This window comes from Bos indicus x Bos taurus, chromosome 1 (genome assembly GCF_003369695.1).
Source record: "Bos indicus x Bos taurus breed Angus x Brahman F1 hybrid chromosome 1, Bos_hybrid_MaternalHap_v2.0, whole genome shotgun sequence".
Classification (NCBI taxonomy): Eukaryota; Metazoa; Chordata; class Mammalia; order Artiodactyla; family Bovidae; genus Bos; species Bos indicus x Bos taurus.
The window spans coordinates 25,916,575-25,932,623 of NC_040076.1; the positions used below are offsets into that span (position 1 = coordinate 25,916,575).

At 38.5% G+C, this 16,049-nt stretch overlaps 1 protein-coding gene across 11 annotated transcripts in view; it reads right to left on the reverse strand.

Annotated features, from left to right (window-relative positions):
* The window catches only part of ROBO1 (roundabout guidance receptor 1), a 1,292,504-nt gene that overhangs the window by 19,652 nt on the left and 1,256,803 nt on the right, over window positions 1-16,049 (reverse strand). For all 11 annotated transcript variants that reach the window (XM_027550537.1, XM_027550771.1, XM_027550936.1 and 8 more), the window contains 2 exons: window positions 13,213-13,461; window positions 2,815-3,221 (listed from right to left, as the gene is read on the reverse strand). In XM_027550537.1, coding sequence (XP_027406338.1) covers window positions 2,815-3,221; window positions 13,213-13,461 — 656 coding nt within the window. The remainder of the gene's footprint in view (window positions 1-2,814; window positions 3,222-13,212; window positions 13,462-16,049) is intronic.

Genomic DNA, 16,049 nt, shown 5'->3' on the forward strand with positions numbered 1-16,049 from the left:
AAGTTCTTAATACCTAGGCATTAAAGAAAAACATTGTAAATATTTTTGCAGCTACCATCACTAAATTGTTATTGTTAAACAAAACTGTTAATTAAATTTTAACATAATATATCCAATGTCTGTTTCTTTCTCAAAAGGAATAGCCAGAGCCCTTAAAAAGTCCATGTTCTAAGAATAAACAGTACAAAACATGTCCCTTATTTTAATTGAATATGTTTGTGCTCTTTTCTGAAGACAGACTCCTAAATTTGAGTACATTCTCAGGCATTTTTTCTTATGGTGGCCTAAAATTTAGCTAGCTCACATACCTAGACTAGCCAAAACTACTCATACCCCTGTCCTCTTAAAAGATATTTATTTGCTTCTTCTGGATATTTAAAGTGACCCCCTCAGAGACTTTTATGTTTTTTGGTGCTGGTGTAAGTAGTTTTTCATTATTTTGATCTTGGAGGGACAATATTCACAGGTGATAAATGAATCTGATACTCAGACATGGTACACTGCTGTGCTCTCAAACTCTCTGGCTTTCTTACAGAGACATAGTACAGCAGCACAAAATATTTAATCCATAATGGCAATGGAGATCTATTGGCCCTATCCTTGATCTTTGTTATTTTGGTTTCTTGAAATTCCAGAGATTCAAATGCAGAACTTTCTGTTGTATGACAAGAAACTTCAGAGAGACCAAGACAACATGTGTTCTGGCTATAAACAGTAGCAGTCACAGAAAGTAAAATCAACACATTTACAGGTGATAACTGAAGCATTGAATAATAGATATTAATGTGGCCTAGTGAGAAACAATGTGATTGGATTATTCATTCATATTAACTTCAAGCTATACGATAAGCAGCACCCTTTCAGGAAAAGAACATTTTAATAGGCAGACTCCAATGCATGTTTCATTCATTATAATCATGAGCTAAATGAAAGTCAGAAGAGCTACTAAATTACAATACAATGAAATATTAAACCAAAATCTCTTTAGCTATGATGGAGACTACTACAATTAAAGTTACATAACCATGAAAAAAGAGAATTAGGGCTGAGACTGAACCCATTTCTCATTCTATTGTGTAAGGCTATCTACTGCTCATAGACCTGAGGCATGAGGTCGTTTACAGATGAATTTTCAAAATTATTTCTATGTCTCATTGATTCAATGAACTGAAAAACACCCATAAAACAATATGAAAGCAGTAGTTTGAGATGCTTAATTTCATGTACTTATTTTTTTATAGAAGATTAAAAAATAAGGAGAAACAAAAGCTATATATAAAGTCAGATGTTATTTATTAGGAACCATAGATTGGTTTGCATATTATTTTATTATACGCAGCAGCTCCTAGGGGAAAAAAAGGAAAACCGGTTTAATATCTTCAAGTGTAGGCCTGGCTAAAATAAGTATGCATTCTACAATAATAGTTTGAGAGATATTGGACATATTTTTTTCCTATAACATATTCTTGATTAATAATATATAGAAAAAAAGCTTTATGAAGTGAGTTAAATTTTCTTTGACTATATTCTACAATGATAAGAAATAATGACCAATTCAACATCTAAAGAGACCATGGAAAATTCTTTTGGAACATGGAAAATAATTGCAACAATGTGATAGTTACTAAGCTAAGAAAAAAATAAAATAAGATAACAACTATTGATCTGCTGTGATAATCTTTACTTTCTCAGAAATGTCTCTCTTTCTTATTGATCACATTATTTTTATTCTATTTGTATATTTTTAGTTACCAGAAATATCACATATATTGAACATGTATAGGAATATATATATTCCATTTTACAGAAATTAAAATCATGTGAAAAATATATACTTAAAATTTTTTTCTTATACTATTTACTTTCTAAACAAAGATGGGAGTAGGAAATAAGTATAAGAGAATTAAAACATAAGAATGGATATATAGTAATTAAAAACAGGCTACTAGCAATAAAAGGGGAAATAGAAAAAATATTTAAGCATTTAGATTAACTTGCTCTCCAAATTATTAGATTAACAATGTTTAGTTTAAGCATAGAACATACTTATGCTTGCAAAAGTATATATATTATAAATATCTTTATATTTTCTCAATTAAATTAGTATTCTAATTGAGAGGCATGAAAAGAATGGGGGTTAAGGAGAAATAGCCCACTTTCTAACAGTTGAGTGTCCCCCCAGACATTTATCTATTTCTCCTAGATAATTTCTAATTACATGGGATGAGTGAACTACCTCAATTAATTTTATTTTGGTGACCTTTTACATCTTAAAAAATATATATATAACACAATCTCAATTGATCACAGGCATTCCAAAAGAAGTTGCACTTATATTTGCTAAGACTATCTTAAGAGTGAAGACTTTTCATATGATTTATTAAATAAAATAGAAGATTTAAAAAGTCTTGTCAAGAAAAGGAGTAGGCATGATACTTCCTAATCTTGGACCTTGGTCTCCTTGCTGTGCTGTGCTTAGTGGTTCAGTCCTGTTGGACTCTGTGCGACCCCACTGATTGTAGCCCACCAGGCTCCTCTGTCCCTGGGGATTCGCCAGGCAAGAACACTGGAGTGGGTTGCCATGCCCTCCTTCAGGGGATCTTCCCAACCCAGGGATCGAACCCAGGTCTCCCTCATTGCAGGTGGATTCTTTACTGTCTGAGTCATCTGGGAAACTCGGCAGTCAAAACCAGGGTGGTGACAGTTGTATTTCATATAGGACATAAGATTATGGAGATAATCAGCAACTGACAAATACACATAGAATTCTCTTTTTTTTTCCTCTTCCAGCTTGGTGAGAAGTGTACAACTTACCAGCAGCATCCTGCATTTGGCGCCGGGCCACTTTCAGACCAGCATACTCCGCTGCTGCTGCGACCGCCTGGGCAAAATCGGCATCAGTGAAAAAAGAGCCATCAGAAGAACTAACGCTGGAGCGTCCGCTGGAAATGTTGTCCTCCTCTGAGGCAGAGCCCCAACCATTGATCATGGACCCGGTGACAGAGCTCTCCAGGTCCCCGACACTGGAGGCAGGGGTCTGCTCCAGCCCACGTAACAAAAGCCTCCTGGTCTGCATCTTGGCTACTTCCATGTCGGCTTCGTCTTCTTCCTCTTCTGGCGCATCCGTATCCATATCTGAGACAAGGGGTCCTGAAATGTAGCCATAGGTGTGGGGTGGGGAAATCGGCCTTGGAGGTGGAGGTGGGCTCACCGGCTGCCGTCTGTAGGAAAATGAATAAACAGGTATGGCTTAGCTCATTACTTAGGACACAAAAGTGTAAACTAACCCAGAAATCCACACAGTGGTAGTTTAGTCGCCAAGTCTTGTCCCACTCTTGCCATCCTATGGCTGTAGCCCACCAGGCTCCTCTTTCCATAGGATTTTCCAGGCAAGAATACTGGAGTGAGTTGCCATTAAATTCACTAGCTTCCATGGAGCTCATTTGTTCAGGAAAAGCAATGGGAAATCAGGGTATGCTTAAAGTACTATTTTTGAGTTGTAAGAAATTTATCTCAATACCAGAGGTACTTTTAAGAAAGCTGGGCTACCTTTTGATTCAAGCTTAATAGAAATACTCATCTATGCATAAGTCTCCTTATGTTTTATCTTTTGAGTTGTTGTTGTTCAGTCTCCAAGTTACATCCAACTCTTCATCACCCCATGGACTGCAGCACACCAGGCCTCCCTGTTCAGTTATGCTTAGTTAAAAAGGGGTGAAAAAAAGTGGTAAGCCATACCTATTTTGAAATTGACACCTATGTATTTGTCCTAAAGTATATGGAATCCTGGGGCTTCCCAGGTGGGACATTTGGTAAAGAACCCGCTGGCTCAATGCAGGAGACACAACACACACCAGCTCCATCCCTGGGTGGGGAAGATCCCCTGAAGGAGGAAATGGCAACCCACTCTAGTATTCTTGCCTAGAAAATCCCATGGATAGAGGAACCTGGTAAGTTACAGTCCATGAGGTTGCAAAGAGTCAAACATGACTGAGCATGCACGCATGCTCTATATGGAATATTACTGACAGCTTATAATGACCAAAGACAGTAGACATTAGTTCTGATACAGGCTGCTCCATAACGTATAAACATGTTCTCTTCCCTTTCCTTCATGGTCACTCCTACCACTGCAAGTGAATGGACATACTCATTTTGACTATAGAGAGTAGAATTTTATAGGATTAAAATATTATGCATTGAGCATATGATACAATTTCCTTTAGATTTTATTCTATTAAAGAAACAGCCAAGAGTAATTTTTCTCCAAATTGCTCACTTATAGATATTATTAGCTATTTTCAAGTATATAACTTTTACCATTATTCCTCCTATCTGTTTAACAAAATGTTTACAGGTATTTTTCTTGGTGCTCTGGATTTAAGTTCACAGAGTTAACAGTCACTGGTTTCCACCATCTCTCCACAGATCTAGAGAACCTCAGTTAAAAGCAGTCTTTCCTCTCCCCTCCTGCACCAACACAGTGAACAGAAGATGACTAAGAAGGCAGAGAGCACTTAGACAGTGGAAAGCAAGGTTTGTGGGAGGAAGTTATTCCCAAGTGGGAAGAATGCCAAGTGATTAACTCCTAATTGGGAAAGTGCCTGAAAAACAGGGAATGCATATAGTGATTCCTACCTGGAGGACTACCTAGTGATGTGCTCAACAGTGTCAGTCAGTACTCTTGTTGCTGTTCAGTTGCTAAGTCATGTCTGACTCTTTGCGACCCTATGGACTATGGCAAGCTTACAAAGAGCTGTCTAAATGAGGTTGCATGCTGAGTTGCTTCAGTCATGTACAACTGTTTGCAACGCTATAGACTATAACCCTCCAGGCTCCTCTGTCTGTGGGATTCTCCCGGCAAGCATACTGGAATGGGTTGCTATGCCCTCCTCTAAGCAAGGTTAAAAAGGTAATAGAAGGGAAATCTCTTTTCGAAAGGTCATGACAACACTTCATCAAACTCTGAACTCCTGAGAATAAAGAGGATAGAGTCACATGTACCCCAGTGTTCACTGCAGCACTGTTTACAATTACCAGGATGTGGAAGCAACCTAAGTGTCCACTGACAGATGAATGGATAAAGAAGATATGGTAAATATATATAATGCAATATTCCTCAGGCATAAAAGTGAATGAAGTTGGAACATTTGTAGAGATGTGGATGGATCCAGAGTCTGTCATACAGAGTCAAGTAAGTCAGAAAGATAAAAATATTATATATTAATGCATATACACGAAATCTAGGAAAATGGTACAGCAGAATGATTTGCAGGGCAGGGATAGAGATGCATATGTAGAGAACAGACGTGGACGCAGTGGGGTGAGGGGAGAGTGGCATGAATTGGGAGAACAGCATAGATACATTTATACTACCAGGTGTAAAGAGCTAGTGGGAAGCTGCTGTATAGCACAGAGACCTCAGCTTGGTGCTCTGGCATGCCCAAGAGGGGTGCACTGGGGGTGGAGGAGGGAGGCTCAAGCAGGAGGGGATATATGTATACACATGGCTGATTCACTTTAGTGTACCGCAGAAACTAACAGAACATTGTAAAGTAATTATACTCCAGTAATATTAAAACAAAACAACAAAAGAAAAACAAGCCTGCCAGTCTAAGCACTAGTGCAGGAGGGTAGGTGAGATTAGGGTTTAGTGTTCTCTGGTGCCCTTATGGCTTGGGAGACCAGCAGAGATAGAGTATGAATGCCACTGACTGGTAGTCTACCTGAAGATGTGGCTAAATTGTTCAAGGACTACACACGTCTATAGATGTTGTCCAGGATAGAGTGATTCATCAATGGAAGCTGGTGCCAGCCCCCTTCCCTCACCATCCTTATGATACTCATAGAGCAAGATGAGACAGAACAGTCATTAGGGCTGACCAAGAAGAAGACTGGATCCTTGTCCACTTTACTCTTTTTATGTACCCTCATCCTTACCTGAGCACTTAAGAGAATTGACTGGGAAGAGCAAGACAGAAAGTGATTAAAAACGGAACACACTACTTATTCCATGTTATCATGGCTACAGACATGTTCAGTCTGCAAAAAAATCTGGAAGTGTGTCATTACAGTTTTAAAATTAATAAGATCGAGTAATATATTAAAAGAAAGCATACAAACAAACCCATATAGTTTCTGGTCAAGATCTAATTTGCAGACCTGCTACAGAGAGAAAAAGGGAAGTTCAGTATAGCACAGTGGTTAGGGTGGCATGATAGTTATTTGAAGAAAAAAGTTTAGTGCTTTTTATTCCAATGAACTGAGACACTTCAATAAACATGTTTTATTAACACAAATAGAAAGCATTAAAAATGAAGGATTACGAAAAAATATTATAATTAACTAATTGGTTGAGCACCTACTTTCCAGCTAAGTATTACACAATGTTAGCTTATTTAATTCTCACAACAGCATTCCAGGGTATTTATGTTATTATTGTTTTAACAGATGAGGATATTGAAATTCAGAGGAATTAAAGACCTTGCCAACGTTCCCATGACTAGTATGCATAAAATTTAGAATTTAATCTCACATTCCATTTCCAAGGCGATGGCCTTTCCTCTAGGTACGGTGTTATTATACATATATATTCACATATACAGGCTTCCCTGGTGGTGTGAGTGGTAAAGAACCCACCCACCTGCCAATGCAGGAGATGTAAGAGATGTGGGTTCGATCTCTGCGTCAGGAAGATCCCCTGGAGGAGGGCACTACAACCCACTCCAGTATTCTTGCCTGGAGAGTCCCATGCATAGGAGGGTTACAATGAGTTGGACACGACTGACGTGACGTAGTACACATACACGCATGCACATATACACAGATGTACGTACATATGTAACATATTGATATATACATATACACAGTTGTTTAGTAAAATGTGTTATTTTTCTTCATTTCTGGGTGGTTTCTAACGCATCTGTGTGTGGCACTAGAAGAAATATGAACAATGTACCAAAGCTGAAGTTATTTAAGAGATTAAAATGGATAATTGCTTCAATATGGAGTATGTTATACACACAGGAGGAAAACCTTTGTTTAATTTGGATTGCAATAAAATACCATACTTAAAAGTCAATTTACAGCCTTTGTCAGCAGGCACATCCAAAATACCACAAGAAACTTCTTTTTTTAAATACGTGTAAGACTTTTTAGCACAAAAGGAGCTATTTTGACCATCTATGAAGGGATATAGGACAGCCAACTTCACAATGAAAAGATGTCAGCATTGTTGTATGTGGATAAGTCACATTATGTGAAGCCAAAACATCTTCATGTTAAATGAGGACTGGCTTTTAACTACCAACACCCTGGGCAAATGCTGGGGAAAGACAGAAAATTTTATTCAAACCATCTGTAAATAAGGCAAGCCCAGGGAACGTGTGATAAACATGTCCAGTTTGAAATATGTAATATATTCTATTTGAAACCAAAAAGCTATTTCAAGATGCAGTACTCAGGTGGGACTTGCCACAAATAAGCCTCAACTCCCCTCAATTTTTCCCTCTGCGGGGTTTCAGTGTCTTCTGAAATAATGTACAAGTATGGCTGCGAATCTCAATACTCTAGGCTCCTGCAAAAATGATGCCTTCATAAACATGTTCAAGAGAAGAAGAGAATAATTCCATTAATTTATGAAAGCAAGTATCTATATAGTTTACCATAAACCATTTGCCAGGCAAAAGATGAAAGGGAGAAAATACATACCTTCGATTTTTTGCTAAAACTGGTATAGCTTTAATATTTTGTATGATTAACTATTCCCCAGTTTTTAACAGACAAGATATTTAATTTTCCTTGACTTGTTTTCCTTCCAACTATATCATACTCAGTTCATCTATACTAATAAGATATCAGTGAATTTCCTATTCCATAACTACAGTAAACCCAATAGTATCAGATACTTTTGAAAACAATATATGCAAATACATTTAATTATATTATTTTCATAGGCTGAAAAGAGAGATGAAAGATTACTATTATGTTAGTTTAGTTTATCTAGTCTTAGACAAAAATGGAATACCTTAGAAGCTCATTAGAATGTCAAAATTGTATTATCTACAATAATGCTAGTATGAAATACTTATCTAATTAAATATTGCAGTTATATGGTTTTAGCTCAGTAATTTCTTATTCATGTACATTACACTATTTATAATGTCCATAATCAATAAACATAAAAGTAAAATATGTATTCATTCTTTAAACATTTATTCTGTATCAACTATGGTGAAGAAACTTCTAGGTTCAAGACTAAAGGAATCACAAGAAATAAGACCTTAGGTAATGGTTTACAGTTTGCACTTTAATACAGAAATATTCAATTTTAAGGCACTCACATTTAATAAACTAACTATGCCACCAGGCCACGGCAGACTGTATTTTACAAAGATGTTCATAACAGTATCTTCTATCCACAATGGTCTTCTGGGATGAGAATTAGCCATCCCTTTGTCAAGAGTGGGAGTTTAATTCTATGTCCTGAATCTGGGTGGATCCCACAACTGCTCTGACCATAGAATATGGCAGAAGTCAGACTGTGCCAGTTCTGAATGTAGCTCTTAACTGGCCGGCAACTTCTTTTCCCTGACTTATAAGTAGGCTGCTGCCATGAAAGAAGTGCCACTCCCCTGAGATCCCCGTGTTATGAGAAGCCTGGGCTATGGTGGGGAGACCCTGGAAGATGAGGCTGCATGTGGAGAGAGAGGCCATGGAACCCTGAGATGGCAGACATATGAGTGAAGAATCTAACTTGGAAGTAGATCTTGCAGCCCCAAAGACCAGAAGAGGCCATGTGGGTTGGTGATGAATTACCCAGTTGAATCCTTTCAGAATTTCTGACTTGTGGATTGCAAGTAAAAGAAAATGGTTTTAGGTGATGACATTTTAGTGTTGTTCATAGGCAGCACTAGAAACAGGACTCAGGCACTATGCTAGAAATTCAATTAAATAAAACAGACATAATCCTTGACTAAAGGGACTTATAGTCTAGTGGAGGAGACAAACAGTTAATTAAACATGCTGTGATAATGCAGTTTTCTCCAAGCTCCAGGATAGAAGATATCTAGGGCACTGTGGGAACATGTAGAATTGGCTCCAGCTTAGAGCTGGGGCATCAGGGAAAGACTGTCTGGAGAGTATCTTCCATTTAATCTTGGATGGAAAGGATACACAAGTATTAGCTCCACAAAAGAAAGGGGATAATGGTGTCCCAGGAAGATGAGATGGCCAGTGGAAAGACCTCAACATGGCTGAGAGTGCTGGGTGTTCCAGCACTTGACTCTTTGGAAATCTGGAGTAAAGGCAACGGCCACAGCGAGGAGGGGAGTGAAAATGGCTAAGCATGGGGAGGCACGCAGGGGTCAGATCACAAAGAGCCTTGATTGCTCCATTAAGGAATTTTGCCTTTATTCTAAGGGAAATGAGAGGTCACTCAGAGATTTTAAGCAGTGGAGCGACTTGATCAGTGTTGCATTTTAGGAAAATACCTCGGCACCGTCTGCAGCAAGACGATTAGGATGAAGAAAGGGCAGGGCTAAAGGCAACAAGACCACTTATGGACCATTACCGGAATACAGACCAGAGAAAATGGCTGGAGGAAGTAGGAAAGTGCCTTTATGGCTGGAGATACGTGCATTGCTCTGTGTGATCATCAAGCAGTAAAAATCTGCAGGAACGGGTACTTGGCTATAAGGGTCTGATTCTTTGGAATGAACTTTATAGAGAAATAACTATCTGTCTTTAATGAATGTATCATTAGTGGAGTGACAAGAAACAGAAGTCATCTACTAAATGGGCAGGTTTCCGAATAGGCTAAGGGTTTGAGAAGAGGCTTGACTCAAAGACTTCACTACAGATGGGGATTACAGGATCATGTATACTCTCAAAAAACTAGACGTGACTCATATGTCTAATATTGAGGAATTCTTAAAATAAATAATAGTACTCATTTGTTTAAGGTGAATATCTAAATAGTCATTGGCATGGAGAAATTCACTTTTCAGTGAAAACCAGTACTTTATAAGATTATGTTGGCAAATGTATCATCACATCACAAACTCAAAGCAATGTGAGATTATAGAAAGATGAAGGTCAGAACAGGTCTTTACTGAGGACTTAGCAGTGACAATTTCTGACTGCAGAGATCCGTGGTGCTTTTGTATTTTCACTTTATCTGTATTTCCAAAAATTTCTAGGGTCAACACGCAGGATACACCTTCAACATAGAAGAGCAGTAACAGTTTTTTGTTTAATGGGCTTTCATCTACTTCTTTTTCAAAAATATTTTCAGGCAAATTAAACATTTTATTATTTATTTTTTTTCCCCGTGCTGCACAGCACATGGGATTTTAGTTCCCCAGCCAGGGATTGAACCTGTGCCCCCTGCCTTGGAAGCACGGAGTCTCAGCACTGGACCACCAGGGAAGTCCCATGGGCTTTCATCTACTTCTTCTTAGTGCCCAGGGTTATTTCCAGCAGCAATCCTGGAGATAGGATTCTTAATACCTTCATAGACTGAAAGTCATACCTTTTAAAACAGGCTGAATGTAGTCATAGAGGATTTTGGGTACAGATACCCAGTGCATTTCCCAAGTATACACGTTCACCTTGAATTCACTCCCCTAAAACAGTAGCAAGTAAGTCAACTTCACATTCTCCTCTAGTAAAAGATTCCGTTTATCAGATTTTTACTGAAGAAAGCTTTGTGGAACTTGATGACGGGAACAGGACATAAGCATTGCTCTCAAAGAGCTTTTGACTTAAACAGGGAAAGAGACACAAATCGCCAGCGCTAATGCAACGTGAAAACCTGATTACTGTGTTAGCAGAGTGGCGAGCAGACCATTATGAAAAGTAAAGAACACGATGAGTAGATTTTTGCCAGAAACAAGAAAGTTGCACAGGTGGTACATCTGAACAGAGCTTGGAAAGATGAGAAATGCTGGCCAGGCCATCAAGAGAAATAGCATGTACCAAGACACCTGTGCTCAGTGAGGACACTGAGGATTTTGGTGACAGTCATGGCCCCCACCGCTAGCTCCAGTACTGCCTTCTGTGGGCTGGTTCCTGGCATTGCTGACAAGGTGTTGGTGAGTTCAAGGCAAATTCAGGGAATTTCAAACAGACTAATTAGAAAAGTGGATGTGTGGAAGTATTGGGAGGGAAGAGGTAAGTAAAGGAAAAAGGACTGTAAAAGGTATTAAAACAGGGCTAAATAGTTAAGACTTGACTCTGAATGTGGAGTAACATTACTAGACTGGTGGGTAAAGAAAAACAATGTGGACAGTAGACAGAGAAGGTGAGGTAAGTGGTGATCGATACAGGGATACAACCGTATTTAAAGGGACCAGGACTGAGGGCCTGCCTTAGGGGCTCTAGGAAAGGAAACGTAGGAACAAAATCAAGAGTATTTTGGAGTTAGAAATGAAGGGACTTGGTGAATAATTTAATTGGGGGAATGGTAGTAAGATAATAGAAAAAATTAAGAGAAGGCTTTATATTGATGATTCAGCGGTTACTTTCTGAAGCCTGATAGAAGCAAATGGTATAAGCCGGCATTCAGAGGACTGAGGTGTGAATAAGAATTAGGAAAGTGACCAAAGAATCTTACAGAGTAGGAGAGACCAAGAGCAGCATAAAAAAGGGGAGGCTAAAGGAAGTTTAAAAGGTAATAGGGTTAACTATAAGGAGAAAGGATTGAATCAAGAGGAAAAGGCTGAAAAGGCAAGATAGATAAGCTGATTTTTGATTGCGATCAAGAAAGGTGAAGAGGTTGACCTAAGGAAAACAAGAAGCGCTTTCCAGGAAGAAGATACTGGGTACCATTTGTAACACAGAGGAGGATGCTAAGGAAATAGGTAATTTGAAAGAATGAGAAAAGAATGTTGAGATATTTCAGAGCTAACAGCCTCTATTAGCATCTCATTTTCTCTGAATAAGAGTGGCAGCAGAGATGGTTGTGACCTTAATAGGGAAAAGAGATGTCTTATTTGTTCTCAATCTTCCTGAAGTTCCATGGGTTAATAACATTAAATTTAAATGTCTGGCAATCCAACTTCCCCCTTGTCACGCAGAAGAAAATTTAACTACTTCCTTCATTTTACAGAGTATATCAGTTAAATTTGGTAATAACCTCTTACTGATAGAATAGTTCAAAGCACTGCAAATTCTGTTTTGATCTACAGAATTCAAGCAGCATAAACCAGAACTTGTTATTCATTCAAGAATATTGAGGGGAGATCTTCTGAGGCAAATAATATACTCAGTTTCAAATGAAATTAGGGATACAGAAAATAATATATATATATAATGTGTCAAGGACAATAAAATACTACAAACAAAATCATCAACAATGAGAGAAGTGCTGACATGATGCAGTAATAGCTTTTATGTGGTAGAAATGACAAGTGAAGGATTTGTGCATAACAAACGTGCTGGTTGGCAATGCTGAATACATAGGTTAAAAAATCTAAGACACACACACAAAGCTGATTTTTGATCATGATCAAGAAAGGTAAAGAGGTTGACCATTTCAAAAGAACAAAGAAGAGTTTGCCAGGAGGAAGATACTGGGTACCATTTGTAACACAGAGGAGGATGTTGAGGAAATAGGTAATTTGAAAAGTAATGTGAAACATACTATTAGTAGCTTAGACAAAAGGACTGTAAGCTAACTTAATCTCAACCAAAGTAAAGATACCTGAAGTCAATACAAAATGAATATACCAAATTCATCCTGTAACATTATAGCTTTTAAAGAACAAATCACTCTGCAGTCTGAATTTGCAAAGACTGGAGGAAAATCTCTCCTTCACAGACTAAAGATATGGCATGGCCACGCATAAAGAAAACTAAAATATAAAACCACCCGTCGTCAATAAGATGTTATAAGATAAAAAAAAAATGATTAGCAACCCATATATTTACTACATGGTATCCATGTGTTTATGAATGCAATTATCCTAAGTGGGTGAGAATTAAGGCACATTATTTTATGGTTGCAAGTTCACTGGGATCAATTAATCTAATGTTATGATCAACAATATTACTTGATATGCTAATTAGCAGGGAGGGCTTCCTCTGTGATGATACTGGAAAAAAAAGGCCCACGTGACCTGAAAAGTACTTCGGGTAAGAGCATTCTGTAAATGCCACTTACGAGTGGAAATGAGCCAATCTGTTAGTGAAGAAGCCGAATGACCCCCGTACCTCCTGTCAGGCTGGTGCTGCCCATGGCCCACCTCCTCGGGACAATCCTGTAACATGGGCTGGAGTTCTTCCTGTGGAGAGGGCGTGAGAGTGGCGGTGGATTGATGGCTGTAAGACACGGCAGCCGGAGAAGAGGCGGCTCCCCGCACAGGGGGAGTGGGACCTCGTTCATCTTCCTCCTCTTCTAGTTCACCTTGTTGCAGATACATCCGTGCTGGGGGCACGGGGCATGGCATTTCTTGGTCATAGCTAGAACAAATCATAAGGACGCTTAGACTCACTTCAGGTTATTCCAATGAACTATCTGTAGAGTTAGTGAAATAGTATTGAATTGCTTTTGAAATCTGCATGTTCAGGCCACCTTCAGAAGGTACTGTTGGGACTCCCCTGGTGGCCCAGTGGCTAAGAACTCACCTGCCAATGTAGGGGACACAGGTTCAATCCCTGGTCTGGGAAGATCCCACATGCTGCTGGGCAATTGAGCTCGTGTGCCACAACTACTGAGCCTGTGTGCTGGAGCTACTGCAGCCCCTGCACCTAGAGTCTATGATCCTCAACAAGAGCAGTCACCACAGTGAGAAGCCCACGTACCACGACTAGAGGGCAGGCCCTGCTCCCCGCAACGGGAGAAAGCCCACACACAGCAACAAAGACCCAGTCCAGCCATGAATAAATAAATAAATAAGAATTTCCAAAAAAAGAGCTTTTTTTTTTTTTTTTAATAGTTCACTGTCATAAAGATGTGTGTGTTGCTATAGATAACAAAGTTTTCTCCATGGGATTACAATTCAGTTGGCTCATCATAGGCTCTGAGAAGTCAGGCAATAAAGAAATCTAACAAAGTTTAATGTGTTTGATCTCTTCAATCCCTCCAACTCAACATGATCTCTAAAGGACTATTCAGGATGGTCTTGAAAATAACCCAAAGACAATATGCTAAATTCTGAGAAAAATTACTCTTGAAAATCCCTCTGGAGGTAGATACATTGAAGATCAACTTATTAGCCCAATACAATCTACTTTTCCTCTAAAATCATAATAGACGATTTTAAACCAAATCATAAAATAGATGATTTTAAACCAAACTATTTCTTTGGTTGGGCACAAAATATAGTATAGTTCGCTTGCATTTAGGATGGTGAATGAAAAACACAATAAATAAAATAATCAACAAACTATAAAATGTCCCCTCTCCTCCATAGCTAGAGCTATGTGGAAGCTCTAAATGAATCTGGCGAACATTTGTTCCTTTCTCTTTTATCTCAGGATACAGAATTACTAGTTAGAATGGCAGTAACTTGATGCATTATATAAATTGTGTTCATGTTACCCTTCTATCTTATTTATTCTCTACCTTGTTTACCAGAACTCAGGAAAGTTGATGCTCATATAACATGATTTCTTTGTACCTTTATATCTTCTTTTAATGAACAAATCCCACTATCTGTGACACTTCCTCCTGTGTTTCCTATGTCTCTTGTACTCCTTTTGACATTCCTCTCTTCTACCTTAAACTGTTCCCCAGTTCATTCATACTCTACTTCTAAAAATCTCTAGAATTTATACCTTTTTCTCCATCCTCACATTGCTTTTTACTATAATGAGCACCACTTTCCAGTTAGTCACCTGTTTTAGGGTAATAAGTGGCTCTTTAGTTGCCTACAGAATAAAATATGAGGACCTAAACAACACAATCAAGTATCTGTATAATCTGGCAAGAATACTGGAGTTGCTTGCCATTTTCTGCTCCTGGGGATTGTCCTGACCCAGGGATCAAATCCAGGTCTCCTGTACTAGTAGGCAGATTGTTTACTGACTGAGCCACCAGGAGGCCCTCATGATGGCGAGTTCCCTGGTAAAAATGACCCCCAGGTGTACTTCTTTAGGACTGTCTGGGGTTCCCAAGGGCAAAAAGGCTATAATGTGCCTCAATGGAGAAAATATGTGAATTAGATAAGCTTTGCTCAGGAATGACTTACAGTGCTATTGGCTGTGAATTCAATGTTAATGAATCAACAATATATATTAAATAAGGTGTCTTTAAACAAAAAACATATAAAAGAAGGTATGTATGGATCTCCATTTCCATCTCCAGGGATCTTTCTTATCCAGGGATTGAACCCAGGTCTCCTGCACTGCAGGCAGGTTCTTTACCACCTGAGCCACCAGGGAAGCTCTTTGTATGGACAGACTGACCAAGATGTAACCAGAGCTTAAAGGAACCTAACCTTGCATTTTTCTGAGGATCAATGGTTCAGTATTTGCGAATTCAGTGATTAGAAAATAAAAGTAAAGAGACTTTGTTTCCTGTCATACTTGGAACTCTAAAACTGTTTTTCGTTTTGTTTTTGTGGAGAATGAAAGAACAATGTCTTCATTTCAATAGCAGTCTTTAGAAAGACTATTTTCAGGCCGATTTTGCACTTTCTGTGTTAATTCTCTATATCAAAGGAGCTCTCTTCCACTGATCAGCCGAGTGAAGCTGCTGTTTTTGTTTTGTTGGGTGGTACCACATCTAGTTCTACAGACCCTGGAGTGAGGAAGAAGCATGCTAACTCTCTAATTGCTGTCCTGTGGGTTCTTTACACTCGTTAAATCTGTGAGAAACAATTCAGCAAAGTTTAAACTTCTACAGTTTTCAGCAGAATGTGATAATATCTGAGAGCAAACAGTTTTCAGGATGCTGGAGCTGTGGTATAAATCCATACACTTAATTTATGAAAATTCAGAGATATACAACAGAAGTTTTGATATTTGAAAAATACAAAATCAAATATAGTGATATATAAGTGATCTCATATATAGTCATGACCATGTATGTTAAATATATGTATATA